This window comes from Grus americana, chromosome 6 (assembly GCF_028858705.1).
Source record: "Grus americana isolate bGruAme1 chromosome 6, bGruAme1.mat, whole genome shotgun sequence".
Taxonomy (NCBI): domain Eukaryota; kingdom Metazoa; phylum Chordata; class Aves; order Gruiformes; family Gruidae; genus Grus; species Grus americana.
This window is the reverse complement of record NC_072857.1, coordinates 2,037,867-2,065,852: the sequence shown is the minus strand read 5'-3', so window position 1 is coordinate 2,065,852 and position 27,986 is coordinate 2,037,867. Positions and strand designations below refer to the sequence as shown.

At 39.3% G+C, this 27,986-nt stretch overlaps 1 protein-coding gene across 2 annotated transcripts; it reads right to left on the bottom strand.

The window, feature by feature from the left end:
- Positions 1 to 62: 62 nt before the first annotated feature.
- Positions 63 to 27,912, bottom strand: STAM2 (signal transducing adaptor molecule 2). 2 transcript variants are annotated; one of them, XM_054829693.1, is made up of 14 exons: positions 27,593 to 27,912; positions 18,281 to 18,365; positions 15,277 to 15,352; positions 14,956 to 15,051; positions 12,010 to 12,156; positions 10,277 to 10,346; positions 9,362 to 9,548; positions 8,432 to 8,526; positions 7,623 to 7,705; positions 7,347 to 7,434; positions 6,492 to 6,546; positions 5,679 to 5,832; positions 3,940 to 4,109; positions 63 to 3,715 (listed from the first exon to the last, which is right to left on the bottom strand). In XM_054829693.1, exons 1-14 carry the CDS (start codon positions 27,630 to 27,632, stop codon positions 3,484 to 3,486), a joined length of 1,578 nt encoding a protein of 525 aa, XP_054685668.1. In that variant the 5' UTR covers positions 27,633 to 27,912; the 3' UTR covers positions 63 to 3,483. The 2 variants fall into 2 exon arrangements, with proteins under 2 accessions (XP_054685668.1, XP_054685669.1); XM_054829694.1 differs by lacking the exons at positions 18,281 to 18,365; positions 27,593 to 27,912 and adding an exon at positions 13,653 to 13,777 and having other exon boundaries at positions 15,277 to 15,292.
- Positions 27,913 to 27,986: the final 74 nt, after the last annotated feature.

Genomic DNA, 27,986 nt, shown 5'->3' with positions numbered 1-27,986 from the left:
CTTTCACCTTTCCTTTCCGGCAAGGACTTCACTGCGCAGGCAACAGAAGACACTCCGCCGTGTGTGTTAAACAAACCGGTTTATTCACACAAGGCAACGCACACACATTGCGGACAGGAGGCCAAAAGGACATTCCAAGAAAACAGATCCCCCTCTTCTTAATACTGCAAACTCTTTAAGACAATTTTCTGTAAGAAGGGCGATACATCTATTGAGCAGGACACATTCACCCTGAACCCCAGACAAGAGGGAAGCGGAACCTCGCTCTGAACTCAAAGTTGAGGCTGCAGCCACGCGGAGGGGCAGAGCTGGGGCAGCTCAGCCCAGCACCTGCCCCAGCCGCGCTTCCGTTCCTTCAGCAAGTCAAAAGGCTTTGAGTCCGATTCATCTGAAATTTAATGGCCAAGAGCCACAAAGTCTAGAGAGTTATTCAGTCATTCAGCAGGTACATCACAGTGGTCAATGTGAGCAAGACTAGTGCCTATTATTTCTTAGAAAAGATGCAGCGATAAAAATAAGGAAAAAAAAATTATCTTCCTATCAGAAAACAATTCCTGTAAGAGACGCAGCTGCAGCCACGTCCTGCTCAGCTCTCCTTTCTGAGGGACAGCCTCCGAGAGTTACACTGTTCCACAAGTGCACGAACATCTACGAACAAAACTCAGAATAAAACGAACATTGTTTTTTAAGGTTTACTTGTTACAGAAACAATCTGATTTTTTCACATTGCGGTTTCTGCCCCAAATGAAACAGACGATGCACGTGTCGCATCAAGGCTGCATGACAGACCAGGATTTCTCAACGCACGTCTCTGCGTGGTGATATTACAGACAAATTCAGTTGTTGCTTTCAGCTGACTGTGACTTAGACATAACAGGTTGCCAACTCGTAACAGAAGAAAATTGATCTAGTATTGATATTTTCAACACCCATGAAACAAATACAATAAAATTCTCCTTATAAAGTTGCACAAATTTCTATGTTAACCATTAAGAGTTTATATGAAAAAGCAGAAGTTATCTACCGTTGATTCCTGATATAAAACAGTAGGTAGAAACCTAATGTAGAAATCTGAAGTTAGAGAAATCCTTTGGCAGCATGTTCAGTTACAATCAGGCCTTAAAAATAAATATGATAATGTATAGAAGTATGAAGAGAAAAAAACAGATCCTATTAACACCAAAACCCTCTAAATACACTATTTTAATAATCATTAAATTATTGTACACTATCTACAAGTTGCATATCACAGAATTAGGAATATAAGAGATGACAGAATGACAAATCCTGCATTTATAAAATTTCAGGCTTTAACAGAACGCACATATGTAGCTGTGTAGAAAATCTCAGACAATCTCAGACGAATGAGTATATACATTATTTATATTTAATAATTAACTGAACATAATCAAATCACATCTGTCTAGCTACCTCAATTTAAGATACTCAGTATTTCTGCTGGACCAAAATCTTCAATCCAATAAAAATACCTACCTTTGTCTCAATTTACTAACAAATGGGCAATCTTCAGAAATGATAGCAAGGTTTAGTTTGACTACATACCGACTTGGAACAAAGTAAACTTACCAAAAAAATCAAATCTCCAAGTAATAATAATTTTGAACAGCAGCACTGAAATTAATTCTTCTTAAAGAAGGCAAGGAACAAGTTATCAAAATACTTGAGTATTGCAACATGTGTTACTTATACTCGGCTACTTCAAGGGGGAAGGATAAAGACAAAGTCACATCAAAAGGAAAGACAAAAGCTTCCTTCCAAATGCACAAATTTACATTAAAAAAAATCAATTTAAAGAGCAGGTACTGAATACCTTATTGCATAAGCATGAGGCTGCAAATGAATAAGGTCATGATACTAAATAATTAAATAAAATGTAAAAGAAACGGAGGTGGCACTGAGTGAAGGCTGTTTTTTATTACTCAACAGTCTATGATCTGATAGTTCCCATTTGGTAGAAAATTTATACACCAAACAGACTTATTTAGACATTTGGGAGTTTCATGCATTTAATCAAGATGTTTTTATCAGTTATATTCCCAATTTAAAGATAGTTACTCATCATAAAATTGTTAAAATAGGTATAAATATGACTATGCTAAAGTCAGTAGGTAAATAGTGATTTTTTTTTTTTCAGTGGCTGAAACAGTAAGAGAAAGAAACCCCACACTCCTGAAAGATAATTCAGCTCATCTGCTACTCTTGTACAAACCCGACCCATTAAAAAAGTGCATCAGGGAAGAAATTCTTGGATTTCTTTTCTTCGCCACCAAATGCTACGCTTCTACAGTTCTGCAGCAATTCCTGTTCTAAAGACATATCTGTCATTTGCAATACGCAGCCACTCCTTGTATTAAAGGAGGAGCACAATCCCACTCACGAAGCCCGTGTGTTCGGCCTATGCAGATAGAGCGTTAAATACACTTTTTCCAAACAGTTTAAGAGTTTCTCTGACTGTAATTAATGTTCATTTAGACACGTACATGGTGGCAGAGAAAGGAAATCCAAGAGAGGCAAGAACCCCCTGGTCCCGTAAAGACAATTCCTGTTCCGCTCAGCTCCCCCGTGGGAAAGAGAACAAGGCAGATTCTCACAGTCTTAAGCTTCCAAAATTCTTGAGCCCCCTCCTTCACCACAAGGAACTACAATACTCCTTCACTTCTAAATACATCCAAAAAGGAAAAGAGAAGAGATTCTGTACAAGCGTCTGGCTCAGCACCTCTCATCCACAGAGTGCCCACACAGTCAGCTGGGAGCAGCCCTTGCCTGCACCTGCAAAGGAGACTTGTGCTTGCAGGATTGCCTCTGCCAAAAGGCACAAGTGAGTTCTAGCAACCCCCCACTTGCTTGCTTCAAAAGAAGTTCTCTGTAGTCTCCCAAAATCTAACAGGCAGCACTGTAAAAATCTCATTTCTCCTATTTCTGTAGGTGCACGGTCCTCACTGTCACAATAGCAAATCATTTTCTCTTCCAGCTCTCATCTGCTGAACTCGTGCAGTTGTTCAGATTACGCAGCACGGAGCGAAGGTGGCTCTAAAGCTGCGGAGATTCTCTAGAGCCACTTGGATAGCAAGATTACAGTAAGATACCAGAGGAGGCAACGCATAACGAGAGCAACGTATAACAATGATTAGGCGTCCTCGAGTTTTCATAAACACATTGAAAAGAAAATTATTTCTGGACAATCTTTTAAGAATCACAAGTGGCATTTCTTGAACCCACTGAAGTAAGGGCTCAAAGTAATCCGAAATTATTTCAAACCATCAGCTATTCTAGTTCAAGCAATCTCTAGGCAAATGCTTAACGATCAGATCTGATGCATATTTTTACTCTGCATCACCCTAACACAGTAAGTTGGGTTTTTTAAAAGGAAAATGTATTTTGATATCTGTGACAGGTATTCATAAAAATCTTTAGGTCAGGCAACCTTTATTCATTAATTCAGAAACGTGAGCTGGTTTATTTTTAAAGGAGAGGCTGTTGATGGTAATTTGTTTGCTGCTGTAGAACGGAATGAGCGGGAACTGCCACAGGATAGCCTGGTCCTTGAGGCACACTCGACGTGTTATTCTGGTACGCCGACATATCCACTGACATTCCCATCTGCTGCTGGGCGTAAGCAGCTGTGCTGGCAGCTGACGGAAGGCCAGGGTTCTGGTTCACGTACGTCTGGTTTAACACAGAATCTGGTCCTGGGCTGTAACAAAACCAAACAAATTAATTCTGACAAGTTCACGTCAATTCATCTGATAAGCTGATTTGCAAATACGAATATTGCTCAGTCCAAAAGCGATCTGTAAATTCTCAAAATCAAACAGTATTACGAGTCATTGTAAATATGCCACGAACACACAACCTCTACACAAAGTAGTTAAGTTACCATCAGGAAGAAGGTGATGTAACAGTTTGCTGAAGCAATACCTTAAATATGCAGCTTGAGCTGGCTGACTTGCTCCAGAAGAATTTATACTTTGAGGCAGAGACCTCAGCTGCCCCATCTGATCAGGTCCTAGGCTGTAACCTGGGGAAATGGTGACTTGGTGAACACCCTGGATCATGTAGTTCCCACTAGGTGGCTGTACAGGATACGACTGGGGGAAAAAAAAAAAAAAAAGAAAAAAATCACAAACCAACATTGTCTACCTTTTATTTTCAATTCAGTAGCAGAAATGTGGCACAGAATACCATGACAATGAACAAACATGTTAGGGATTAAAGGCTGGATGAACACCAATTACTTTTTTCAACAAGGTTCTAAAACCAAAACATGTAAACTTCTCATAACACATTTTCAATAGGCATCCTTTATTTCATCAGAAGGTACCGTTTTCAGAAACACGCTGCTAACACGGTCAGTGCTTAATATCTGAAAGAAGAACCTTTTTGTATCAAGTACAAGACCTCTGCCCCTCCCAAAAACTTGATTTCTTTCTCTCTAATTCCCCTTGTCTTTAAAATGTTCAATCTTTTTACATATTTTGATGCACAGAGTTGAGTAGGAAGATGGGAACCACACAAGATTTGTTATTTAACACATTTTGGAAATTAAAGCCTAAGAATATTCTAAGACTATAACACAAAAGGAAAGCAAAAAATTGAGTTGCTTGCATTTCTGGTTTAAAATAATGCAAGTCTTTACTCAAAATTCAGATAGAACAGGTGGTATAACATGCTTAGGCTACAGAAGTCTACGCTGCTCATTGGGTTTGGACTTGGACAGTATATGGACGCTGAAGGAACAGACAGCTTAGTATCGAGTAACCGCGCTATGCTCAGCGTGGTTAGCATCACCTTGTATTTTTGACCGCTGGAAGCACGCATCTTGGATAAAACAGTAAACTCCAGTTGCCTTTTGGCTTAAGTTACTTTTTAACCTCCAAATATAATGAATTTTCCATCGTTGCCAGGAGTTAAGGACACAGAATTACTTTTAACTGACATATTTTCAGATCTAGACGTTGCTATGGCAACTATTCTTTTCCCACTGAACAATTAACATTAAAGTAAAATCCACTTAAAGTAAAACCACTCATTCTATGCTTTCTCCAAAAAGGATCTTTAAAATACCTCTTTCTCCTCCATTTGTGTTTTCTTAAAACATCAATATAGCACATTACAGATACTGTAAAACAGTTTTGAGCAACTACACCTCCTAATACAACATGTTCATTTCTTAAGAAAAAAAAGAGCTAAAACCAGAGTAGTGTTTCTGTACTTAGATAAAGTAAACTGCACTCACGATTAAGGCACTAATACTAAAGTTCACTCACATCCCCACTATTAGATGGAAGGTAACATTTTACTTTAAGACTGAGGACGTGACTCACAGCAAGAATATCCACCAAGCTGCTAAAACACACAATTGTAACTGTAAAAAAATTAATCATGGAAGGAATCTTTTAGTATTTTCAATACAGTATCTTTCTGTTAAGAAGAGCAAAATTAACAACCATACATTATTGTACGTGCAGGTAACTGCAAATTGAAGTGCTCTGTTCTACTGCATAAATGATATTTTATTCTAAAGGCTATAAAAAGTCACCAGGCAATGTCAGATTGTTCGTAGGCTAGCAAGAAAGCTTACGCTTCGTTTTTACTGTCATCTTTTTAAATAGAAGTCTGTATTAGGAAAGTCTCTATTTCCAGAAAGTGATACTGACCTGCACTGACACACCAGAAGATGTAGGTGGGTATTGTGCAGGATGGTGGAGTTTTGAGTAGGCTGAATACATCGGTGTTTCATTCATCAGTTTGTTATAGAGCTCCAGAGCTTCTAGAACTTTCACATTCAATTCAGATAATTCCGAATGTTTTCTGTTTCAAAACAAATATATGCTAACACTAAGTTTCTCTAAGATCTAGTGTTAGATGGTAAAAAAGAAGAGTGGGTCATTAAACAGTTTTGAATATGCAAGGAAAAAAGTTACCAATTTCTTAGACACCTATATTGTAAAGCTGCCGTTCTGTTTCATACACCATTCTGTTTCTTACACCAATGGGACTGGAAGGAGAGTCCAAGTGGTGAACAACTATTCTTCCCCAGCTGCAATAAGGCAAACAACTCCACAAGAGTTAGTTACCTTTTCTTTTCACCCTCAGATACCCCTAGGAGTCTGAGAGGGAAGAGGTGAAGGTATCGTTGGATAGATTTTCCTGTCACGGAGGACAGTCAGCAGCAGACTGAAAATACCAAGCTCTAGACAGGTTGCAAAAGGCTACAGTCAAAAAGTGCTAATATAAAAGGCACCCAGTAACTTATGCAGTAAGTTTTGGAGAGCAGCAATCAAATCCTAGTACACCCACTGGGACTTTGGTACGTAAGTGTTAAAAAATAAAGGTAGGATTGTCAAAATTTCTTTCTTGCAAGATATTCTAGCTTGGAAGATGAAAGAGAAATACCCCCAAAAATGAATACAACTGCACAATTTAAAGTCAGTCATAGTAAATAATGCAGAAGCTACATTATCGCTCACCTATCTATCTCTTCTAGTTTTTCATCTATCATTGGACCCATCTGTTGACAAATATCTGTAAAGACAAAAGTGTCAAAGTAGTCAATGTCTTGCACAATTAAAAGTTTAAATGCAGCCAAAAAATACTTTATCCAAGTACACTAAAATAGCATATAAAATGGGAGAGTGCACCTAGGTGTCACGCGCGTCCCATTCCTCCAGCCCAAACAGACAGGAAAAATACTTTGGTTATTCTGCTTTATCATCCTCTCTCCTCTTTCCCTCTACCCTCTCAAACAAAAGACTTTTGATGAAACACATGGAAATTTTGCATTTCTGCTCACACTGTACAAGATCTATGACCTTCATCTCCTACTGGAATATCCAATCTAGACTACCTATCTACATCCGCTCTGCTGTAGAGCTTCATTTACCTTTTACTTCTCCCATTCTTTTTTAACATACACCCAATTATTATTCCACACCTTGAACTAATTGGCTCTTAAGTGAACTGAACTTCCTCTCCCTTCCTAGCCAGCAGTGTTTTGCAGAAATTTTGACACAAAATTAATTGCTTATTTCAAGCAGAGTTTTGATAGGTGGACGGATCTTGCAAAAATCAGGCATCGTATGCTAGCTGGAAGTAATGCAAATTGCTCTGCTAAACATGGAGTTGGCTTGGCAACTATTAGACAATTCAGAGTTATACATACAGCCACACGCTCCCACTGGGAAATAGCTACTCTACAGTACACCATTAGTACAGACCATGGATTCTCTAAGCTTAAAATAAACGCAGAAGAATTACCAGCTCAATTCACAAAAGGTAATTATGAAAAGAAATACAAAGACTAGCTAACTTAGTGCTCAAAGTACCTTCTGAGTCCAGAAGATCTGGAGAATCAAGCTTTAAATCTGTAGGATCTATACTCTGAAGTACCTGCAGTGTTTTATCCATCTTATCCTAAAAGGTGAGGAGAAGATTAGTAACAGTTACTCTGCAGAATGGCAGAGACTGTTTCAATTTTCAAATAATAAGAAATAAAAAAAGTTCTTCATATAACAAGAAGTATCCACAAACATTCAGTAACAAAAGAATGTTTCAACCAATGTAAAATCGCAGCAATTTTTCTATGGAAAGTGACTGCATACCTCATCTATATAAACTGGCTCAGGTTCTGCTTTCTTAACTTCTTCTGTAGTATCCTCAGGAACAGAATTTTTATCCACAGTTGCTGAAAGAACAAACATTAGTTTCTTTTCTGCAGCTGTGTTACTATGCTAACTTAAAATACACATTTCCTCCTTGCTTGCCATCAGATCTTTAAATGAGAGAGAAATTTGAGTAAGTACTTTTAGCAGTGATGCACCTAGCTGCTGCAGAAGGGAAAGTGGGTTTGCCTAGAAAACATTCTGACAAGCTGCTTCCTTTGGGCTGTTAGCCTGATAATGAACCTAGGCCCAGCAAGGGAAAGACTCCTGAGTCATATTAGCATCCAGAAACACCTCCAACACATGTACAGTTACTTTCAGCCAAGTCGTAAGTGTTAAGATTTATTTTGGTATCATGAGCATGAATAAAGCTAACAATGCGATTCTTACAAACCACTGACACGGGTATGAATGTTATTCTATACTAGGTCTGATGTCTGAAAAGAGATTTTGACATTTTCAATGGCAACTTACTGGATTCATATGTAATATGTTATTGACAAAGAATTATGGTAAATTGAACAGAATTTCTGTAACGGAAAAAAGGTAACAACTTAGAGAACCAGAAGATTGAAATCGTTGAAATGAGCTACAGCAGTGGTATGTGCTTGCTTGCTTGTTTGAAACAAGGGCAGGATTTCTCTCTCAATTCTTTCCTTGGACTGATTTCAGGAAATTATTTTGCTGATGGGCCGATTAGTAGTTCCACCTTTCTAAAATAATCTGTCAGCTTTTAGTAGCTAACTTACCTGCCTCGGGTTCCACATTTAAGTCTGAAGTCACAAAATTAGATGGAAACAGTCCTACTCCTCTATGATTTTCACCTTTCCACCAATTGGCGTCACTGGGGAAATAAAGATGTATTACCAAACTCTGAACATTAATGCTAGTGTCAGTAAGATATTTCAGGCTTTTGACTGAAAACCTGTGATATTTCCCTGTGTATCCGGTAACAAAGGCAAAGGAGAACATTTGTAGGATTAGCAGCAAAACCAGAGACAGGATTTGGGGCAGATGGGTGGGGAGGAGAAGAGGAGGGATCGAAGGAAGTAAAATCATGCAGTAGCAATCACTCAAAACTTAACACAACTCTTCAGTTCTTCAGATTGATTAGATGATAGCCCATTACAGCTTCATCTAAAAGTTTACAAGAAGTACACAAGTGGGGACTAACGTTAGAAGTATAATTGATCTGTCACAGTCTATTAAATTAGAACGGCATTAGCAGGGAAGAAGTTCTGCTGCCTAGCTATCATTGGGGCAACGGTGATAACAATAATTATCTTAAGTATTTTTTCTTCAGTTTTGTTCTTGGCAGATGTGATGTTTACTAGTCAGAGACTTAACAATTTCTGGAAGTAGCTAGAATTTAACACTGTAATGCCTATGTACATTCTTATAACCTATCTTATAACCAACTAACATTTATCTTAAAAACTGCAAACAAATTGGACCTACACTACAACATGAAATACCCAATGTAATATAGTGAGGTGCTCCCTGCACTAAAAATGACTGAGGTCAAAAACTTGTGGTATGGAAAGAATAGTGGGATTGAGGGAGGCCAGAGTGACAATATACATTACTGTGTGGGGGGAAAAAGCATCAGAGGGAAAAACTGCTATCCTAAGAAAACAGCAATTCTGGAATAAAGGCACCTTCATTGGGGTATATTATACCTGTCGTCCAAAACGAAAATAATTTCTCCACTTTTAAAGGTGAGCTCATTGTCCTCGACAGCTTCAAAGTCATACAGAGCTCGCACCTTCCTCAAATTCTGATTGTTTTGCTGAATTTCTGCAGATGGGTACAAGGATTTAGTTTCCATTTGTTGCTGTTTCTGCTCTTGCAAAGACAACTCGATAGCTACAATTAGGGGAGGGAAAAAAAAAGGTATATTTTATCCCTGTATACAAAGGCAGTTTGCTTTCCTAATAAAAAAAAAGAAAAATATTTATTGCTATATTACAGACTATGTTTATATCTGCTTCTCTAATATTTTGAATTTAAAAATCTTTGCTCCAAACTACTAGCTGTATTTCACATTTCAACAGCTTTACTCTGCCCTACAACAGGATTAAAAGACAAGACATAATCACGCACAAGTTATGAAACATTTAAAAAACTTCTGCTTGTCATGGTACAGCCCACTAATTGAAGCAGCGCACACATTACTACACTCAGTAGCATCATTAGCATGATCAGAAACACTGATAAATTCTTCACTATGACATCTGAACAACAGTAACTACATCCAAGAAAGAGGAGAAAGAACAAAACATTTAAACTTTCTAATTTTTTTAAAAGCATCAAGATGAAGGCTAAAATAAAACATGTGGGTGCAGAAGGGAAAAGACCAAGCTCTCTGGAGAGAAAGCAGTCACAATACAATGCTAATGGCTATGTGATGGGGAAGAATATCTTACCCCAAATCCTCCTCCATGAAGAAAACACCTTGAATGATACAGTATACTAAGTCCCACCCCTTGCTTTCAGTTCTAAGCTGCAGAAGAGAGTACAACTTCCTATTGCCGTGCATTTTAACAAAACCTCTAGAGCACAACTCTAAGCCAAGGCTGTGACTAGCAATTTACCTTTAGCTATATCTTCATCTTCTTTGTTTTTATTTAACGATGAACCGTTCTTAGCAGCATTTGTGGTAGCCTGCAAATGTTTTAACAATAGAGTAAGTTCAGGTTGCAAAGGAAAAAGAAAGCTCTATATACGTAAAAAATTAGTAATAAGAACTAGAAATTAGTTCTAAAAATTAGAACTAAGTTGTTTCTGGTTAGCAGCCTCACTGTAGCATTTCATTACTGAATCAAGATGACCTTCTAGAAGAAAAAATGTTACTCTTCAGAATCTCAGATGGGTTTTATTTTTTCAGCAAGGAACAAAGTAAAAGAAATAATCAGATCTAATTTAAATAAGTCATCTCATTTAAATAATTTTTGTAGTCTCATTTAATAAAGTGAGACTACTCATTTAAATGACTGCTCTTTCCACCTTTGTCCTCCACCCCTCCCTTCAAAAGGTAAGAAAAGTTCTTTGGAGTACTACATCTGCGCAGACCCAAATAATTAAGCAGCAGCTGAACTTGCTGAAAAGGGAGATCCCTCTGTATCACAGCAAAAAGCCACCCTCTATCTCTGCTGGTGGGATGACGGGAAGGAAGAGCAAAAGTACATCAAGACGGGAGCTGCTGACTTAAACAATACGAGTCTTACAACAGCATAGTGAAATCCTTCTTAGAGTTTTCATTCCAACAAGGAGGTCTTTCTGCACAAACCTAGTTTCAGGCACTAGCCGTGTCTAGGACTTATCAATGGTCCTAGAAAACAATTCTGTACAAGTGTTCCAAATACTAATAAGCCTCAGCTTTGCTTGTTTGAAGTGAAGTGCATGAGGTAAAAACATCAAGATGTCATTTTATATGTATTTGTAGGAAAGGAAGCATAATTGGTTGCCAGTATTCTAGATCTTCCATGTTTCTGCCATATGTTTTAACACATATCCTAGATTTAGAAGTGAAAACATCTTTGTGGAGGAAGAAAAGATTGTAAAAGTAAAAAAAACCCTCTGTGTTTAATACAGAGAAAAGTAAACTTCATGTAAGGAATATGTAATAGAAGCTGCAGTTCTAATTTTCAGGACTGATCTTCACCTGACTCATAATTAACATGAAAATATTTAGAAGCATCAATAATAAAGCACAGAAAAAAAACCCACCTGTCATCCTATCTGCCAGCTAGAAGGTTAGGCATAATACACCACCAGAAGTAAAATACCAAGGGTGAGGTTAGGGATTGGAACACCCCACCTACGGCAGAGCCAGGACAGTTCCTGGCATGGACAGGTAACTGCATGAACAAGAAATGGGGACTCGGAAAGCATAGCACAGATTATCCTCAAAGATGTCTCAGTTCCAGATATTGCCCTTTGTTTTGTGAGAGTCTGAAGAAAAATGAAGGTATGTGCTCCAAGTCAGCAATTAGAACCATGAAACACCAAGTACAAAGCGTGGGTGTAGAATTGCTTCAATTTAAGGTCGTGACAGCTCAATGAAGCTCTAAAAATGATTGGAAGAAAAGAAGGATCTAAAATGAAACAACTCATAAGGGCATCATGAAATACTCTTTAGTCTGTTCTTATTTTTCTTAGGAAGGCATGGACATAAAGAAGGAGAATGAATAGAAGTGAACCTCAGCATAAGGAGGCAACCAAACTAGAACAAGGATCCTCTGATTGGAAACACAAAAGATCTCATTTGCACAGCTTTTCATTTTGTTCACTGCCAGGGTACCATGTATCCCAAATCAGGTTTTACCTGCGATCCAGCTGCAGGAAAAGTTACACCTTCTTCTTTTAAAGATTTAATGGTTGCAGATATTAAGCTACACTGTGGGTCTTTCTGAAATTCTTCTGACCACTCCACCATTAGAGTTTTTAGCTTTTCACTTACTTTTGGATGAGCCTGGAAGACAAAATTGCATAAAGAGATGCTTGTACCTCAAAATGAACAAAAACAGTAGTTCTCTCTCAGCAATACTCTGCCACCAAAACCATTTTACTATAAATATCCTTAGTAATTGTTTTAATCAAGAAAATTTGGAAAACAGAGCCTAGAATAGATGGTCTTTTATACACAGATTCTGGTATTACAGAGAACATGCTTAGCTTCTGGAGCATCATCCTTTCATTGGAAAGCTGGCATAGTTTCCAACACCACTACCCCAACGCAGCAACAGACTGCAGGTAGTTCAGATTTCCCTGATTCTACCAAAGAACTGGTTATTTTAAATCAGGGCTCCCTCAACCCTTACAGCAATCCTCTGAGGCAAATTCTCTTGCACAGCCAAAGCTTAGATTTTGCAGGCAGCTCACCTACCTATACTGCTGTTATTTTAGTGGAGTCAATTTTAGGTGCTTAAGGAATGGTTAGGGAAAAAGACCAACAAACTTTTTGACTTTTCAAATGCTAGCCATGTTTCCATCTCAGTAGTTTTGAAGAAATTCAGGCTACCACGCTTACCCCAACTTTTCTGCACCTCTATGTTAATTACCCTTCATTTTACCTCAATTTTCTCTTCATTACTTCTAATTTGTATTGTTGTTCCCCTCCCAACCACATGTCAGTCTAATATAAAAGACTGTCTTTCCCTACAAGACAATACCTCTTCCCTACCTTTTATAACCTCTGCTGTCTTCTCCTTAGATGCCAGAACACATTTCTCCCTATTGACTTCTCAGGTGACAAGATCTCACAAAAACGTGATCTTTGTACCATCTCTGTATACACACATGTGTATGCCTGTCTCAGTTCAGATTCTCTCACAAAAAGGAATTACGCATTATGAACGGTGACACCCAGCTCATGGGAGAGTTTATACTATTGGCTCTCCTGAATTGGGAATTGAGGTGCAGGGACACAGCCTGGTAAAGGAAGATAGTTGCTTACAGTGGGGGCAAACCAAGGGCAAGTTCATGCTCTGCCTGCAGTTCCTCTGGCTCACACATTCTTCTCTAGCTTCTCGCACGAAAGAGTCTCTACAGCTCACCTTCCTCCACCCTCCTCCACAGAATTTATGGCTCCTCTAAATCCACGTAGGACCACTGATTTAATTCAACACTGCAAATTTTATGTGCTAACAACCTCACCCTAAGTGATAATCCACCTTCAGAAAAGCAGGTCAGAGTCATGTATTACTCTAGTGCATGGCTAAAGAACACCCTTCAGAGTATACCTCAGCAACATTAAACATCAGCTACTGTTAATCCTGTGTAATAGCGTTAAAAATTTACTGGAGCAAAAAGAGCAACTCTTCAATAGAGCAGCTAATATACGTGAAGGTCGCACTAATGCTACAAGGGTAGAACATGGACCAGAGCACTTCAGACTCCATACACTTTCTGTTTTTGTTGACAGCTGATGAAAAGACTATAGTTTGAACCCAAAGCACACAAACTAACCTCAGGATACCTGCTGGTGAATAAGGGTTCTGGGGTTGCCGGGCTCACCCACATCTGCTTCACTTGGCTTGTAAGGATAAGAGCCTGGGACTGCACCAATGCAGCGCACAGCCAAGATTTCTCATCTGAGTGTAGTTCAGATCACATTGTAAGCCTGTGCCTCACATGCAAACATATGCTGAACAGTAACGTCGACGAGTTTGGGCTCAAGCATGCATTTAATTGAAAAAAGAGATGTAGCTTGACAGGCTCAGTATCAGCAGAAAGACACATTACGCTTGCCTGAACTAATTTTCTTTTGGAGAAAAGGGAGAAAATACAATTTTATCTACCCTCTGAAGACTATTCCTCCAAGTGGGCCAGAGACAGGGGTAAAACATAAGTATTTCCCAACAACAAAATAAATTATGCTCCAGTAGAGCATTCTTCAGTGGGATTAAAGGTTTGTTTTTAACATCCACAAGTGCTGTCAGACCATGAAGGTCAATGTTCTACTTCAGAATGGACCATCGCTAATGAGAACAAAGGGGACGACTTTAAGACCTATTTTTCCATACAAAGCAAGAAACAGAAGAGCTGTGAACTCATTTTGCTTCCCAGCAATTTTATTAGTTTCCTTAATTGCTTTGCTCCACCTCTGATGATTCCAGGCCTCCCATATATTTGAAGACTAACTTCTTTTTAGCCCATTAGCCATTTTTGTCTTCAAGTGGAGCAGTAATTAGGGGAAAGCTGTTTCTGCTTATTCAATTCACCACATCCAGATTTAGATCCCATCAGCTGCTTGTCCCTAACCATTTAGGTCTTCCTTTCTTGGTTACGTCCCCACTCAGCATTCTCAGAATCTCTGGAAACTAAGTTAGTTGTCTGAAGACTTTATCCTTTTCCTTTTAAAAATGTAGTTTAACTTTCTTAGTTTTCCCTTTGCACTTCAGCCCATTAATTTCATTCAAGCCAAATAAAAACTTTCTTCAAGAAAAGCTGCCTTCACCATTATCAATGGTGAAGCTTGAGCTTAGGAGAAGTCACAGATGCAGATTTTAATTAAAATTGCTCGTGTAATTTTGTAAACATTCGGAGTAGGTATTATCAGCCTGTCACTTCTTTAATACATTATATTTTCATAGTAAAAATTAAAGTATATGAATTTCAGTGATAATACAAATAGCCAGCAGTATCTGCAATTGCACCAAAAGCAGAAAATGCATGTTAGTTACATTAGTTTTACTGATTCCTTGCTATGCTGAGACAAAGCAGTTACCAAAATAATTCTCCCCCCATACTTAAGGTTATAAAATATTACCTTATTTATTATACTTCGAGCTTCACTAGCAAAATCACGAGAACATACTTCTAAGTGAAATATTTTTCCACAGTTTGATACACAGGCTCCTAAAAGCTGACAACAGAAATACAAATGTGAAAATGTATGAATGACAATGAAAATAATCCAAAATAAAAGGATACATAAAAAGTGTTACATTTAATCCTCTGTTCAGTGTGCACACTCTCAGTGACTTCTACTGAAGATATGTAAAGATGTTAATTGATCAGTACACATTTAATAGCTGTATTACATGAAAGAATACAAAGGGTGTTTTGAAAATCATGACAGTCTACTCACTGTAAGTGCTTGCAAAGCCACATGGGGAACTTTATGATTTACTCTCTTCATGATGGCTTTAAGGCAATCCTTTGCTCTGAAAAAGGAACAAAGAAACTATTTGTGATAAATGTGACCAACGTGATCTGCAGAATGAACGATACCAGGTACGCAAGTTGGGTAAGCAAACAAAACTGCATCTATTGAAGAAAGCGCAGCTTAACCTAAACAGTTCCCAGAGCTACTCTGGAAAAACTTGTTTGCTCTTATGTGTATTGCGTTGGAACAGGCTCCACTTTTTACACTGGCATTTTGTATTAATTTCCATAAAGCTGCTGACAGGCCATAAAGGGAGCAATCACCATTAAGTTGAGGAAATGGATTTGAAATAGCCGATGAAAGAAATGTCTATATAAAAAAAGAATGGGAAGCAGTGATGATTAAATAAATGGCTTATTTTACTGGCTACTGTAAAGGGTCTCTATGGATTTTAAAATTGTGCTTATAGGTTGTGAGCTCTTGGATCTCATTTTCAAGACACTAAGGATACATAAAGATTTTATAATTTGTTTCAGCAAAATCTGAGATCACAGCATGGTAGAGGTGGAAAGGACCTCTGGAGATCTAGTCAAATCCCAAGGTATGTATATATAGATACGTATAGAACAACAATTAGCACTCTAAATGTTACTCTACTAAGGAGTTTCATACTTAAAATGAGCATTAAAGGCATGCAGCAGCTACATCAGCTGAGGCATATGCAAGGCTTCATTAACACTATTATTGTGAAACCCCTAAAACCATGAAATCTCTACATAAAGAGCTGATGCAGTATGTTTACAACTAACGTCACTTGTAGCGTATTGAGCTGCTACATTATCAAAGCACAGAAACGTCTCTCTCTGCAAGGCTGCGTTTCTCCACGCAGTGAGCTCAGCTCGAAGAACCTGTGCTCTTCACCACTAAGGCTCTGGTTCCCTGGTCACTTTACGCAGGCACAAGTGAAAGCCACTGATGAAAGCAGTGGACCAAACACCTACCATCCCTTCCTACAGCAACGCAGTTCCTTCCCGACTGAGGCTTTAGCAGTCATGCAGTGCCCGGATCAAGGAACTGATCTGGCTGAGCACGTTAGTTTTCAGCCAGATCACTGCCAAGATCAGATTCACCAGGAATCCATCGCACAAGGGGCTAGAGGCAATATTTGACAACCCTCTTCAATGCAAATTCTTTCATGGAATTGCAAACTTAGGCAAAGCTTAAAAATGCCTGTGTAGAAATGAAACTAAAACTGTTGCACTGTTAACATTAGAAAATATGTTTGTTTCAAGGTTTTGTTTTGAAAGATGTCTGTCTCGGTGTATTGTGAGAAAGATATTATGCCACTATATTAAACAAGATAAGCAGCATCTATATTCACATTTTGGTTTAGAGCAGTAGTCTGGTTTTGAAACAAATTTTCTGATTATTCCCACATGTTGCACATTTAGTTCACAGTGAGGTGTTGTGTATGCAAATTTATTTCCTTTTAGAAGCAACCAAGCCAGAAGCTCCTCTGTGCACACAAATGTGATCTAACCTCACAAGGAGCCAGGAGAGTCAGAGCCTGTGACAGGATCTGTGGCTATTAAGTTCAATAGAAGAGACTGAACCTGTTCTGACGGAGGGAAAAAAAAATAAACACCCTGAGCAGGAAACTGGACGGACACAGTGGGTTCAGTACTAACTGCTCTGGTTTACTACTCCAGCTCCATCGTGCTGAGTTACTTGATGACATACACATAGCCAGAGAAGTATGGGTTTAGTCCTAATATTGAGTATGTTTGGTCATAGTTAATGTAGAAACAACCCAAAGTCAACATACTTGTTGTTAAGCTATATACTTATTTAAAGGTAGGCAACAATATTTATTATTTTCAGAAGATGGCTCTTAGTGAAGGGCAGGAGGGAAAAAATAGACAAAATTGAAGTACACTAGCAATAGTGGCATTTCAAATTCAGAATGTAGGATTTTATTGTATATACAAATATATAGAAAGATTTAATCACATATTTTTATATATATAGTTATATATTTTGCATGTATAATTAAAAAAATCTAATTTTTTTTTTTTAAACAATCTCCCTCCTCCAAAACAAGTAGATTTAAAACAGCTCCCTCTCCAAAAATCTTTTGGCACTAAAAAAAATAAACAGATATTTAATAAAGGACTCAAAGAACATTCTACACTTTTTTTTTCTTCAGGACTAAAGATTTCCAGACTGAATAGATTTGTCGTTATTCGCTGTGGGAGGTAATTAATTAAAAAACACACACACAAAAAATCCCAAAAAACAAACCCAAACTTTCTCAGTGTAGTAATCCTAAAATTTACATATAACTCAAAAATTCTAAGATCACTTAAGAATTCAGCCTATGCACTAATTCAGGTTTACTTCAAAATTTAAAGCACGTTATCACTCAAAAAGATTACCTTAAAATTCAGCAAATACTTTTGGCCATTATAGGATCACAGAACTACCACCTATGTTTCAGTATTACCGCTCAGGCTAAACTGATTCAAACCGATCTGTGTTTTGATCCCAATTTTTTCACCTTTTCTCCTCCATAAGTCCCATTCTTCCTAATGAATAAACACAGACAAAATTCCCATCATAAATAGCTAACTGTCTTAGCTAGATAATTTTCTGCAAAGAAACTAGTTCACTTTTTCCTGCTGGCACAGTTGCTTCTTGAAATTTATGCAAGATCATTAAATATGAATAACTTGGTCTACTGTGCAAAACTCCATAAAAATTGGAATGCACTCAGCACACACAAATTGCTCTACTAGAAATCCTGTTGGAACATTTCTTTCAAAGAATTTTAAAGCCAACTACATATATTTGTAGAGCTTGCAGAAGTGTCAGGTTGGTAGCACTTTTTGCACAGCTGACTACGATGAGCATTTGGAGACACGTTCTCTCTGAAACAGTAGTTGCCTTCACATGAAATTACATGTTGCAATGCTGAGATACAGCTTACCCATTAGGAGTACTTCCAACTTTGTCACATATATCCATAATAAGACCCCAGTCCTCACTGGTGTTATATTCATTTGTAGCCTTTTCTATAAAGAAAAACAAGATTAATTAAGTGTAATACTCCATTAAGTTCAGATTCTAGTCAACAAACAGTCATAAAAAAAAAGACTCCACATACAAAATACTGACAGGCAGCATCTTCTACAGATTAGCACTAACGCTTGCTATCTTGTATGTACCAGTCTTCATATGGTAACCGCAGCACTGGACCAACAGATGTGATAAGTATTTAAAAGATCCAAAAATAGAAACAGGTCTTGAAGTGCAGTGTTGTAAATGATGAAAAAGAAACTGCTTCTGTACAGTTTGTTTAGTTACTCCAAGCTGAAGTCATAGCCCTAGTTTACAGTTTGCTCAAGGTCTTCATGCCATTATAGATGGATGTTCCAAAAAAACCCAACAACAAAAAAAACACCCACCCAAAAAAACCCCCACGCACATCTTTCGAACTCTAAAGGAAAGCCATCTCCTCATATCTCCTCATTCAACACATTTACTAAAATATTTTTTTTCTACTAGATTTTTAAGGAAATCTAAACATCACAGAGCAAGCACTGAGAAAAACAAATTACATGGGAGAATTAATAAAGAACACGGAGGCAACAAAAAACAGACTGTTCTGTCAAAAGAATGTATCCCTGATTAATATTAGCAGCATATCATTCTATGTATAAACTGACATGGCTTAATGTTATTTATTTGTGCTTTCCTTTTTTTCTTAGAGCTATGTTATTTTAATCACATGTAAATATTAGAGTTCTATTAAAATAGCTTACAACCAGCAAATTGAATATTTTATACATTGCATTTGCTGCCTTGGGATTTAATTTTAACCTGCCAATTTAATATTTTAAATAAACTCAAAGATAAGTACTTTTAGATTTTTATGTTGTATGTTAATCCCGTCAGAATGTACTTCATAATCATGGGAGTATCATAATCAGTATTTTTACAGAATTATACTTCAGTAAGAGAAGCCACTAAATCCCTTTGGGGCCGAGTATTTGAAAGACTATTTAGTAGATTAAAGCAGAACATAATGGTCACTCACTATTAACGTGATACTGTTCTGTGATAGCAGCTGTTCCAAAATGACAAGGTTTACTGACAGCAATACGACTGCAGGATAAACCCAATTTCATGTATGCAATTAAGCATCTTCTCTGATAATCAGCTTCACTGCTTAGTTTTGCAGTTAAAAGTTGCAACAACACTCGGGCTAGCTCAGCAGAATGGCTTCCACAAAGAAAACACAAGCATAGCAGTCAACAGTGCCCCTAAAAAGCTTTTGTTACAGATGTAAAAGCAGACCAAGAAGGAGGAATGAAAGTCTGCAATTTTGGCCATAGGTTATCTTCACAAGCTTAGAGTAACTATTTAAGGGAAGAAAATACCGTGTATTTAAGGGAAGCACGTTCCTACAGCACAAACCTTCTTAAAAACTTGCCCAGAAGGGACGTAATTGTTAAATTTTCTTGTAAGTGCATCAATATTTTTAAGACAGTAACACAAAATTCATTGTTTGTTCTTGAAAATAAATGAGTGCCTGCAATTTTAAATGTTTTAACATTCAATTTATTTTAAAAAATAATCAAACCAAAACAACCCCTATATGCACATTTCCTGGATATGTGAACAGTAAGTACCGAACAATCAAGCAAGAGCAGCATAACGCTGCTGTGTTTGGTGCACACAACTTCAGCCTGGTGTTTCCTATGAAGTTCTGCCAGTTAAAACTGTTCTTTAAAAGTGTCGCCTTGCATGTCTCCATCCCCAGTGGTGCGAATCCTCCCATCAAAACTTGTCAGTCAAATTAATCCATCTCATCAGTTGTGCATACAAAGCCAGCCCTCCAATGACAAATGGCACCAATGGCTATAAACCAGACATTATTTAATAGCACTGCCTGCTCTCCTTGATCTGAAACCTGTCTCTCCTCTGAAATTCCTGGAATATTTTAGAGGTGCCTCTTTCAGCAAGTTCCCCTCTTCTAAGAGCAGAGAGGGAGCAGCTAACAGTAAACAGTAAGAAATGGCAGTACATCAACAAAAAGGCATGGAAGCCAAGAAAAATCAAGGGAGTATTTCACACTCCAGTCTTCAGAACCTAAACTGCCACAAACAGCAGTGACCAACACTGCACTTGGGCCCTTCCAGGTCTCCCCAGTGCCCACTGGCTCAGGAGGATGCTAGCTCAGCTGAGACACTGGAGTGCTTTGAGACGGGTGGACACAACTAGCGAAGCAAGCCTCAAGACAGGTACTGTCATATGTGTAAGCTTTGGAGTATGTGAAACAACAAATAAAACCCCAAACCCAGGCCTCCAAAACTTACCTCTTCCTACACTCCCTTCTCTTTCCCTCCACTACTCTCCTTATAAAATGGGAAACAAATAAAATCATTTACTTTTGGAGAAGTTATTTAAAAAAAACATAATTGCATCCACAAAATACATATAAGATACTTTGAGAGAACACACTTACTGATTCGCTAGTAAAAAGCAGTCTTCTAAAATACCACAGCAAAGAAACAAAGTGAAATAGTTACTCAGACATAAAAATATGTAGGAAATTTAAAATTGATTGTTTACAATCCAGTCAAATGCAAGCTTGTAAACTGAACCTGCTGTGTAAACACTGCAAAACCAACCACCTTGGCTTTGTACGTGCTGTCATGCAGATCCAAAAAAAAAAAAAATCCCTACAAAGAGTGCCTGATAAGAAACACTGTAAAACAAGCGTAGTGGTACGGCTTTGCGGAGCTCCAGCTCCTTCAGCCTGCCGGGGTGCATCAACAGCTCTCCTCCCTTTACAGTGTTGGTTATGTAGACAGTGTCACTTGTGTCCTCTACAAAAGACTCAAAAGCGCTTGCCAGAGGACATATCGAAGTTTTCCTGGACACATAGAGGAAATCAGGATCAGCTTTGCCTGCCATGACAGATGTCCCATGCTATCCTGATCAACTCTTCCACTGTCAACAGGAAGGCTTAACGCTTACCAGGCTTCACTGACAAGCTTTCAACTCCACACTGTTTACACCTTGAAGAGCAGCATAGCTACCATAATGCTTAGCACTACTTACTCACAGCTCCTGTGCTTCTCCTCCTCTCCTCCAACCAGCACGTACATGGAGGCACGTCAAGTGCAAACTCCCTCCTCTTGTATCTGCTCAGCCTCTTCTAGGAGCAGATGTGGTCCCAGTGAGAATATGAAGGCTGCCCTATGGCAAACTCTTGAAACTTTTGAGGTTTCTTCCCTGCCAGCATGACAAATTTAACAGCATCTGGTTTTTTGCTTAACATGAGCTCCAGCTGAAGAATAATCTTGAAGGATAACTACTTCACAGATGCTGAGACATGGACTTTGATCAGAACAAACAGATGTGGGAGGATGCATTTTCCGAGATTTTTTCCATGCTAAGAGAATATAAACTTTAAAAAAATGCTATGACTTATACTCTGTAATCCTCCAATTAATGAAGGAACACTAGACTTGAGCTTACTTTTATAGAAATAATGATAAAAACAAAATATGCTTCTTTTTATTGCTGCTTGGTATATTTTTAAAAACCCACAAAGAATTAAAAACCCCACAATTAATCATTTTTAACTGGATCAGTTCCCTGATCTGATTTGCCATGCAGCTGCACAAAAAACCTATGCCAACACAAGAGAGGAGAGTGCACTAAAATGAGCAGCTGGGAAGGGGATGGGAACTGTTTGCTGATATTACTGCCAAAAGAAGAACTGCTTGTCAAGCTACTGCCTTAAAACACTGTCACCAGCTCTTCCAGAAAAGAAGGTAATGCTTCACCATGGCATGCTAAAGTCAAGGTTTTAGGACCCTCCCTCTGCCACACAACATCCAAAAGGACTGCTGCATCTGAAAGGAAAGCTGGATGTCACCCTTTCCAGCCTAACTACACTAGATCTTTTCCCCTTTTTCACAAAAAAAGAGATGGCTAATACACATAAATAACACCAAAAGACATGGAGGAAAAAAATACTATGAGGACTGCAATTGGGCAACACATAGCAATCCTCAAAAGCATCCCTGTTTACATTTTTTCAAACATGAAGCCCTCAGTCTCTAAAGATCCTGGCATAATGTCAAAGTGTCGCAGATCTGCATTCATAACTAAGTGTGCTACTGCACATTCACTCTTACAGGCCTGCAAACACCAGGCAGAGCTCGCAGGCTCCATACTTTGCTGCTTTCACACAGTGCCTCTCCCCGGGCCACCTGCATTTTCAGCAATGCACAACCAGCACTGGATTCCCTCAGGTCTGCAAATCCAAAAGCAACACACCCCATTTCCAATACAACACTGAGAATTCTGCAGATATGTTAGGATCTACATTCACAATGGCAAGGAACAAGGAAAACAGCAAGAGCAACCAGGGGAATCTTAAAATATCTATATGAATATGAAAAGGAAGAAGACAAAGGGAATTGCAAGAACCTCACAGCCCCCAGAATTCCCCAAGCATGATACGAGCGCCCCAAAAGTTCTGTGGAAATCTCTGCCAAGGTAACCAACGTGACACTTTTATTCCTACCAAAAGTACATCACCGTGTTACACAACACAGATCTCTCTGACTGCTTCTGCTGGAAATCTATATCCCATTTAACATACAGCATTAGCATTTGACACTGACACAGCGAAACCAGCAATCCCAGTCTGATGACAACTCTACCTCTATGCTCTGCCTAGCACATATGACCTTCAAACTTGCAAAATATTTATTATTTCAGTCCTGAATTCCCTTGAGCCATGCTTGTCAACAATGCCAAATTATATGTCAATTAAAATTAAAAATACTAGAATGTAACTTTTTTTCCACCTGTGTCAATTTTTGTGCTAGAAACAGTAAACAAGCAGGCAAGCACTGATTTAGCACAAAGAATTTTTCAATTTGAGATGGTATTCGCTAAAGACTGTGATCACTAAAGTAAAAATTTTCTAGAGACTGATTTGCCCCCCAAAGCTACGTGAAATAAAATCTTGTCTGCAGATGAATATTTCAACTTTTACACAGAGCTATTCTAAGCATATAAAACCAGAGTTCATATATGAAAATGAAAGATTAAAAAAAAAATGAGGACTACTCCAGACTGCTGTTTTTCAGAAGATAAAGCAGAACCACATGGATGAAAACCAGAAATTTAATCCCACGCACCTTCATTTGTTTACTTTACCTTTGTATAGCCAAATTAGAAAATTCTAGCTTTGATTTAATTAGTGATTATAGACACGATGACATTAAAGTCATATGACTTGCATTTCCAGTAATGCTGCATGGTCCACTTGGTCCTTTCTGAAAAGGCAACCCTACTTGTAATGATCCCTAGCCTCTATTCATGTCACACTCAATATTATATTCTAAAAAAATTGGATCAAAGTGGAATATTAAAATAACTTTTTACAATGTAAATCCAGTTCACTGAGAAGGCTTTTTGAGACACATTTTTTTGCTTAAAAAGTGAGTCTGACATTTTGTTTCATTGAGTCAGCTGGCCAATAACCTGGAAAGCAAACGATTCTGTTTGTCAGAAAATCTGCAAACTACAAGAACAACAATGAAAAGACTAGGGAGGGATTAACAGACACTTGTACTCTAGAGCCTGGAAAGCAGCAAAAGGAAAGTTACCAAGATGTTACACCCCTCCTAATATAAATAAAACAAAGGCTATGATATATCAGAAAAATAATCAAGGCAGAGGTAGGGGAGCAGACCAGTAATTATCTCAAAAATGACAAAGAAATGCCATAAAATTGCAGGCTCAGAATTCAGGAATTTTAATCAGTCAAATCAAGGTAAAGCCACGGACCAAAGACTGGAAAATCTTGTCCCTACATTTCAAGAGAAAAAGAAAGACCCAAGCAACACCCCAAAAAACCACCAATTAGTTTGTCCTCAAATATTTGCAAGACTTTAGACCAAATGTTGAAGACAAGAATTATTACAGAGAAATGAAGGGGAAGCACGGTGAATCGTAACAGAAAGCAGCTACTCTTCTAGGCAAGGATGTCTTATCAAAGGCTAATCTAACATCAATCGTCCATTCCGATTGCAAACATTCCATACGATGCCACATGCAAGGTATTAGCTAGAGTTCTTGGATCACTCTACATGTAACATAAAGCACTCTAATGAGCGTAGGGAGAGTTTACTTCCTGAATGCCTCAAAAATCAGTCTTGAAATCAAAATTAATATATCCTAGCAGACACTGACAGCAAGGGTAAGGGTCTTATAGGGAAACTAGCGGGAAGTTGGAAGGTATCATCAAAAAAAGGAATGGCTAAAACATAGTCAGGGGAAATGTAAACCCTTACATTACGTAAATGTAAACTCTTGAGAACTGGATTAGGTAGAAAAAAGGTAACAGTTAGTAGGACAAAATGCAAATTCACGCAGTCAGTCAATAAAAGATTCTCCTGGAAACTAAGTGCTCAGCACTTCTTGGAAACAAGAGGAGACCTGTAAGTACGCTAAGTTCCAGCACAAGAGGACGCAGCCATAAAAAGTCAAATACAACCCTAGAATGAAACACCCAGGTAAACATTTCAGCAAAGCACAAGGAAACATGAAATACTATCATACAAGTTATCAGGGATCCATGGTATGGTGTACAATTTTGGATGCCAGTCAAACTACACAGAAAAATACTTCCTACTCCCTTGATCATGTCAACAATCTTATGAAGGAAGGCTAACTAAACAAAGATGAAAGGGAATAGGCTCGTTCTCTATTGAAGGAGCAACTGCTTAAGAGACGAAGGTTATTTAAGAGGAAGGACAACACTGGGAAAACAGCAAGTGCACATGAACTAACTATGAATAGATTTAGACAGGAAATTAAAAAGCTTCTAACATTAAAGAACTGAAGTTTTGGGGTATCCTCTCAATAAGAAAAACAGATGAAGGAAACCACACTCCTCCTAAACACTATTGCATGGGTTAATCTTGCAACACTGCAACTATACACAAAGCAACCAAAGCAGGTGCCAAGGAATTAAGACTCCGCACAGCTCTGCTGAAAAGCAAACATACAGGTTTAGAACCAAGGAAGCAAACACAGCTGTGGCAAAACAAAATCCACATTTACCTACATTTTCTAAAGGTGCCCCAAGAAAAGAGCAGTACTAGATGTGTGATCCGAAGAGAGAGCTGGATCTACCTCATCGATTGCTGCTAGCAAAAGCGGGGTCCTGTTCTTCCCATCACCTTTGCAGGGACATCCTGCTCCTCTTTTTCACTACCGTTTCACAGGCCCTGCTCAGCTCATTCAAGTCACCAAACTCTCAAACTCATCACCTTCATGGATGATGCAACTCACCAGCCAAATAACTAATTGGCCAGAAGAAAGTTTCTGACAAAAAGAGCTGAAACAGCTTAATGGTGAATCCAAAAAAAAAACGAACCCAAAACCAACCCACCACATGGGTGGATGGGGTCATGGAAGAAGATGTCTCCAGTAGGATCAGGCCATTAGCTGGGCTCAACTATTTCCTCGGTATGTTTTGTTTTTTTTTTTTTTAAATGAAAAAAGAAAACAAAATGTAAAAAAGGCAAATCTTGACAGAAGCATATGAAAAGCATGGAAAACTGCTCACATAAATACTGCAAGTTAAGGTACATACCATCCACATTTGATATTCTAGATGTTTTTTAAAAGCTCCTAATGGTAAACTGATTTTTTTTGTCCTGGCAAGGGACTGTAAGATTTAGCCTCAATAATTACAAAGTTCCTATTCTGTTGTACTTGTTTATTTGTAATAAGCATAGACAAGTTACACTCAGTATATGAAAGGCAAAATTTAAGAAAATGCAAAGTGAACAGACTGCCACTTTTAAAGTACTACAGTCTTGAAATTTTTGAAGCATTTAGGTCTGCCAGAGAATTCTGCACAGCTGTGAGTTCCCAGTTCAAGAAGTCTTCGCTTGTGCAAATACATTAGTTAGAGCCATGTGAAAGATATGTCTGGCAACACACACCTAAAACTTCACAAGGTATTTGAAATAATGACTATGCATAGCTGGTCTGGAAAGTTTCTGCTTTCGTTTCAATTATAGGTCAATATGAAAAATTTCATGATAGTTTGTGAGAAGATAAGAAAGGAAATGCTTTTATTACACAAACTTTGCAGACACATAGGAAAACAGGGCAACTTATACTCAACAAAAAAAGAGATGGCATGATAATATGAGCACTCAAAACAACCACTTCCATCTGTATATATCCCAGCCTTGACAAAAACCTCAAGAGCACTGAATTCTTCTCTTATCTAAAATTCCAGTGTAATAAGAAATGTAAATCTGACTCTGGTATCTACCTTAATTACTTTTTCCAGTACTTTGATTCAGAATAGGCATTGCTAAAAAAAAAGGCAGCAAAAAACCCTAAAAAAGCAACTCACAGACCAAGTTTGACGCTCAAGAAAGCACAAGACAGAGGAGAAGCACAAAACAAAACAACTGAGTCATCATCTTCATCCTGTCGATGGCACCAACTCCGGCCAAAGTTGCCTCATGGTTTTGTAATGGGAAGAAATCTCAGATCAGGCTTGATGCCCCCTTAGCATCAGATGTTGAAAGAGGGATAAAAATGGGTTCCTACTGACATTATTATAATAGAGTTGGGTTTCACCCTCGAGTTCTACACCAAATAACAAGTTTTACATCCCACTTCACGGAAACCTGATATACCAAGCAACTTCATGTGAAAGGCAGGAGGCAACAAGACATCTCAAAGACGTGCCACAGCTGTAGAACTTTACAGGTTACAGCATGACCGGCCACAAAACACTTCCTTAAACCGCTGAGCACATGCGGACCTACCCAGCGTCCGGGCCGCCGTGCCGGCATACCCGACCGGCCCCATTTCCCCGCGGAGGCCACAGCACCGTGAGGGAGCCCAGCGGGCAGCCAGGGCAGGCCGGGACGGCGGCACGGGGTACCCGTAATCCTGTCAGGAACGGCACATCGCTTTTTCCCTGAAGCTTCGCGGCGGGATCGCCAGCAGCTGCCAGCGCCCCGGGGCCCGACGGAGCGGCTGATCGCTGAGCAGGCCTGAAAACACCGGCCGTCGCTACTCCTTCTCCCTCAGGAGCCCAGCACCCGCCGCGGGGAGGAAGAGGTAGAAGAGAAGGCCGCCGCCCCGCAGGCACCGGCCCTACCGGCCACTCGGGCTCGGGCCCAGCCGCCGCCGCCGTCCGGCCTCCCCGCACCCCGCCGTCCCGCTCGCTCACCCACGTCCTGCTCGAAAGGGTTGGGGGCGAAAAGCGGCATCTCGGCAGCGCCGCCCAGCCGGCTACCCACTCCTCAGCCGAGACACCCCGGCCGCCTCAGCCACCGCCGTCCGACCGCCGCCGCCTCAGGCCCCCGTGGCTGCCCCGCCGCGCCTGACCGTGTGGCGGAGAAAACGCCGCAGCAGCACCGCGACGACGCGCCGGTCAGGCGGGGGGTGAGGGAGGACGCCGGTACCGCCCGGCTGGACGGGGAGGAGCGGGGCGAGCAGCGACCGCGGCAGCAGCGCGGCGGCGTCAGGCGCTCGCTGGGGCACCCCGGCGGGACAGGGGCCTCGTGGGGGCGGGGCTACCCGAGCCGTGAGCGGAAGCCCCGCCCCGCCCCCTCCTGGGCGGG

Coding starts and splice junctions, on each gene's coding strand:
- STAM2 (XM_054829693.1), bottom strand. CDS start 27,632: ATGCCGCTTTTCGCCCCCAACCCTTTCGAGCAGGACGTGG. Junction 15,353..18,280: donor GTTGGAAGTACTCCTAATGG/GTAAGCTGTATC, acceptor TTCCTTTTTCAG/AGCAAAGGATTGCCTTAAAG. Junction 9,549..10,276: donor AGATGAAGATATAGCTAAAG/GTAAATTGCTAG, acceptor CCCTAATTGTAG/CTATCGAGTTGTCTTTGCAA.